Source organism: Camarhynchus parvulus, chromosome 1A (genome assembly GCF_901933205.1).
Source record: "Camarhynchus parvulus chromosome 1A, STF_HiC, whole genome shotgun sequence".
In the NCBI taxonomy this organism is placed as follows: Eukaryota; Metazoa; Chordata; class Aves; order Passeriformes; family Thraupidae; genus Camarhynchus; species Camarhynchus parvulus.
This window is the reverse complement of record NC_044586.1, coordinates 8,166,591-8,171,682: the sequence shown is the minus strand read 5'-3', so window position 1 is coordinate 8,171,682 and position 5,092 is coordinate 8,166,591. Positions and strand designations below refer to the sequence as shown.

The 5,092-nt window shown below is 54.0% G+C and overlaps 1 protein-coding gene across 1 annotated transcript; it reads right to left on the bottom strand.

Annotated features, from left to right (window-relative positions):
- Positions 1-203: 203 nt before the first annotated feature.
- Positions 204-4,238, bottom strand: CDKN1B (cyclin dependent kinase inhibitor 1B). Its single transcript, XM_030960816.1, has 3 exons — positions 3,329-4,238; positions 2,672-2,802; positions 204-1,481 (listed from the first exon to the last, which is right to left on the bottom strand). Exons 1-2 carry the CDS (start codon positions 3,801-3,803, stop codon positions 2,681-2,683), a joined length of 597 nt encoding a protein of 198 aa, XP_030816676.1. The 5' UTR covers positions 3,804-4,238; the 3' UTR covers positions 204-1,481; positions 2,672-2,680.
- Positions 4,239-5,092: the final 854 nt, after the last annotated feature.

The window sequence follows — 5,092 nt, the reverse complement described above, 5'->3', positions numbered from 1 at the left end:
GGCAGCTCGCTGCAATGCCTGAGCACCTTTCCATGAAGAAATGGCATCGCTGCACTAAGGGTGCTGCATCCTTTACTTTCACCTCTGCCAGAGACCCGTGAAGAGATGGATACTCAAAGGAAAACTGTTAGTTATTTCTTGCAGTCTTATTTCCTCCTGTGCCAGGCTGAGGGACGTTGAAACACACACTAATGAAGACCATATTTCTTATATATGGCAGTTTTCTTTATTGATTGCTTGATGTGAAACAATATCAATCTGGATTTTTTTTTTCCCACACATTACAGAAAAAAAATTAAATTGGCTCAGTCTGCAATCTTTTAAGCACAGCCATATTAATTATCAGAAAAAAAAAAAAAAAAAAAAAAGAGAAAAAAAACAAACTGAAAAAACCCTCTAAAAAGTCTACCAAATAGAGCATTTACAAATGCACAAAAACATGCCACTTTGGCTTTATGGGGAAAAATATTGTCTTCTAGATTAAAAAAAATCTTTTAACATAAATAAGTTAGTATAATTTCTCAGTGTCTTTACAGAGTTATGTACACAGGTACACTTCAAACTTCTTTTTTTTATTTTTACATACAGGTACACAGGCAATGTAGAAATACTGTTTAAAGATGTAGTATCCCTTTTCCTCTCACACACAAACACTTCAGGAAGTGGGTCAGATCAGAAAACAACAATATTCCAGAGTCAGAGCAAAAGCCTTCCAGATTAGGTTAAAAAAAAAAAATAAAAAAAAATCAGGCAATGTAATCAGGTGGGATGATTTTACACAACTTTTACAGGCTATCAGTTTTGGTATATGGATTTGGGGGGGAGGGAAGGCGAGGAACTTCTGCTACTACCTAACGGAATCATCACAGCTCCCACCTCTTCAGTTCAATGCCGTAGGAAGAAATTTCACAATAATCTGCTCTGAACAGTTACCAATTTTAAAAAGTTCTTAAAAATTCTTTAAAAAAAATTTAAAAAAGAGAAAAAACACTGTGGACCCACTTAAAGGGACAATACATCTTTAAGTAATACAAAACCTACACGGCTTCTCTTCATAGATTTCTTGGCTTGCTAGATTGTGAAAGCAAGTTCCAATCGGTCACCCTCTTCCAGTCCCTCCCCCCTCCCAACAAGTTTTATGTGCTACATAAGGTAAAAACTATATACACAGGTAGTACAATGAAGCAAATAAGGAAACACCTAATTGCACAATGCTACATCCAATGCTTTTAGAGGCAGGTCTTTTAAGAGTGCCTAAAATTTAGTGTTATTGTTTGCTTTTTGTTGCTGCTGTTTTGTTGCTGGTTTGTTTTTGCTTTTGTTTTGTTTTTTTTTCAGTGCTTGTACAGGACCTCCATCTCCCGGAGATCGGCGATATGTATTTCTTTTTTTTCCTTTCCCACTACAACTTTACACCTTCCTCTCTTCTTCATCGCCGCCCGCCGCACCCGACGAACGAGGACGCGCACATCCTCTGCGCTCTGCAACGGGATAATGGGAAAAAAAAAAAAAAAAAAAAAAAAAAAGACGAGGGAAAGCGATTAGAAAACATCGACAAGAAACGCGATCCGCGGCGCAACCGGTTCAAACCGACACCGCATCCCCGGGGCGGGCGGGCCCAGCCCGGGCGGGGCCCCCGCCGCCCCCCCGGCCCCTCCATCCTCCATCCCCCGGCCGCGGGGATCGCGGGGGGACCCCTCCCGTGCCCCCACCCCCAAAAGCGGGCGGGAGCAGCGGCATTCGCATGGCCGCGCTCGGCCACGGCTCACCCCAGCGGGACTAATTTGTTGCAACTTCTGCTTTACAGCTTAATCTCTCTCTCTCTCTGCACAATCGCAAATGGTTTTATTGTAAACCTCGCTCCTAACCTCTGCTCCCAAACCGCCGGCGCAATTTTTACCAACTCTCCCCGCCCCAGCCCTCGCCTTAAAACAGAACAACAAAAAGGGGGTAGGGGAGAAGGAAAAAAAGAAAAAAGAAAAAAAGGAAGGAAAAAAAAAAGCTGCACAACCCAGCCTCCCATTAACCCGCTCCCTTCCCCCTGCCAGCCTCTAAAACCAAACCAAAACAACAGAAACAAAAAAAAAGGGGGAAACAACCCCAAACCAAACAAAAACAAAACAACCTTGCATTGCTCGGATTTTGAGAAAGTGCCCGGATTCCCCTTAAACCCAACTTCTTGACTTGCAATGCGAGGTGGCCGCGACATGCGACGGCACGACACGCGAGGTGAAAAAGCCCCGGGGGCGGGGGACAGGGGAAGCCCCCCCGAAATCCGCTGGCATCTGACACGATGCACCAGCCGCGCTTGCAGCTCCGTCCCTGCACCCGCATGGTCCTTGGGATAGGGCCCTCGGTGCCCATCCCGCAGGAAGGCAGGGTCAGTCCCACCGCAGCCCCTGCCCCAGCCCCTGACGCTGCCGAGCCCAGCCTGGGCTTCGCTCCTTGTTTTGTTCTTTTCAAGCCCTGCGCCTCCCACTCCCCACCCTCCAACACACACCCATCGCCGAGCGCTCGGGGAAAGCCATCCTTCCTCGGAGAAAACACCCCTCGGCGAGCCCACAGGGGCTCGAAGCCCCCTCCCCAGCCCCTCGGAGCTGCGGGATAGACACTCGGTCACCCCTTCTTTCCCTTACTTGCATCCTAATGCCAGACCCTAAAGGGAACTGACCTAAACGCTTTACGTTTGATGTCTTCCCGGGCTTGATTTCTTGGGTGTTTGCTCCACTGAACTGGCACTGGGGGAGTCTTCTGAAACCTCTTCTTCTGTTGTGTTGGCTCTTTTATTTTGAGGAGAGGAATCTAGGAGGGGAAAATTAAAAACAAGGGCGGGGGGGGGGAGAGGAAAGATATTAAAATATTTTCCTTCCAGATGTTTGCTCAGCATCCAGGGGGCATAGACGGAACCGAGGGGGAATATTCCCAGATCCCCATGTCAGGTATCCGCTGCGTGAAGCGAGCAGGGGTGGGGAAATGGGCTTCTCCCTAGGTAGGAGACCCAAGTTCCCTCTTTTCGGCTAAAATCCATATTCGTTTTTTGCTGAGCGCTGTGAACCTCCTCCCACCTGGGCAGGAGCCCGGGTCCCCGCAGCGGGGCGGAGGGGTCGCGGGATCTGACCCGCGTCTAAGGGCTCTTCCTTGCAAATCATCCACCGGCTCCCACTCTAGGCGGGACCCCCGGGACTGCAAACACTACCCGGGCTTTTTTACAGGGAAAGGGGCGCGGGGGTGGCACGCCGAGCCGGTGCCACGCGTGGCAGGGGCGGAGGGGCCGGAGCGCCGGCGCTGACACGAGTGGGACGCGGGGCAGAGCCGTGGGGTACGTTACCATCGGCCGCGGGTCTTTTCCTCTGGGCAGTGCACTGCTCTGCTAAGTCCGTCTGATTTTCTGAAACATCAGTCTTTTGAGCTACACAGTGAGTGTCCTCTGAGATTCCCTGAGAACCGACAAAAACCACGGTTTGGCAATTCCCGTTTACATCCAAGCTCTGGCGGCCGGCGGACTTGCAGACGGCTTTCCGTAGCCGGGGGGGTCTGAAGTAGAAGTCGGGCGAGCTCCCCTTCTCCACGGCTTGCCACTCGTACCTGCCTTCCAGCGGCCTGTGATTCTGGAAATCGAAATTCCACTTCCTCTGGTGCGCCTCCTTTATCTCCTGCATGTGTTTCTTAAACTCCCTGTTGAGCTCTTCGTGGTTCACCGGCCCGAAGAGGTTCCGGCACGCTGACGGCTTCGGGTACTCCGACTGCCTGGCCTCCATGCGCTCCAAGGTAGGGCTCCCATTAGAAATGCGGACGTTTGACATCTCCCCGCACGCTGTGGCTCCAGGCGGAGGTTGTTGTGCTCGCTGCTCTCTCTCCGCGGCCTCCGACGCCTTTTATTTCCCGGCGTCCGGCGGCTCCGCCCGGCGGCTCCGCTCCGCGCCTCCGCTCCGCGCTGCCCCGCGCTGCGGCCCCGCCTCGGCTCCGCTCGCCCTCGGCCCGCGGAGAAGGGGCGAGGAGGCGCCCTTGCATAAGCGCCGGCCCGGGGATGAGCCCCGAGAGCCGCCGCTGCCGCCGCCGGGGAGCCCCGGGCGGGAGAGGAGCGGAGCGCGGCGCTGCCCCCGCGGTGCCGGTCCGCCGCCGGTGGCGATGGCGCTGGTGCCGGTGATGCCCCTGCCGATCGCACCGCCGCCGCGTAGTAAAAGCGAGACGGAAAAAAACAAGAGGAGACGAGCCCAATATGGCGATTGAAGGGAGGCTGACGAAGAAGAAAATGATTGACAGGAACGAGTCGATTTAAACAGCGAAGCCGTGCCATTGGTCACAGCGGCGGGCGCCGCCCCGTCCGCCCGGCCCTGCCCTGGCCCGCCGCCGGCTCTAAAGGTGGGACGGGGCGAGCGACGGGAAAAGCGAGAGGGGTGGGACGGCACCCCCGAGCCTGGTCTTCTCTTCATCCCTCCGTAAAGCCCGCAAAGCCCGGCGGGGTTTGTGTCACCGCACAAAAACACGCACCCCATCCCGCTGCTGGCCCGAGCGCCTGAGGAATGGTGACGGCTGGTTTTGAGCCGGGGCTGTGACAGGAGCGTCCCACCGCTCTGCTTTGCCCGGGTTGGGCTTTGCGACACGTCCCTGATGAGGTCCGGCGCTGGGGACAAGCTCGGGGCCAGTGGGCAGACTGAGCAGCCCGGGGCATGCCGCGGGGACCAGCACCCCGACCCGCAGCACCCCGACCCGCATCACCCCGAACCCACTGCCGGCGGAGACGAGCTGGGGGCTCCTAGTGCCAAGACGATCTCCTGCCTTCTCGGCAGAGAAAGGACTACGTTAAGAAATGTCTCTAAAATAACTTCTGCCGGGATTTCAGATGTCAGCTTCTCGGCGAAAGAAAAAAAAATAGCATTGGGGTTTGCCCTGTTTGTGTGCTCAAGAGATTAGATGAGCAGAGAGTCACAGCCAGGGATTTTCTAAGCAGCTTCCTTGGACAGTCAGAGCAGGTGTGGTGGACATAAGAGGAATCGTGCACTCCTCTCTGGTCCCCTTCTCTCCAGCCCTTTCCACAGGCATCTTCCCTCACCAGGCAGGGCAGCCCCCAGTGTGCTGTGTGGCACTGTGG

Bases quoted from the DNA above. Each gene is read 5' to 3' on its own strand.
- CDKN1B (XM_030960816.1), bottom strand. From the start codon at position 3,803: ATGTCAAACGTCCGCATTTCTAATGGGAGCCCTACCTTGGAGCGCATG. The intron at 2,803-3,328 runs GTAACGTACCCC...TTCCCCTCCTAG, and splicing joins GAAAAGACCCGCGGCCGATG to ATTCCTCTCCTCAAAATAAA.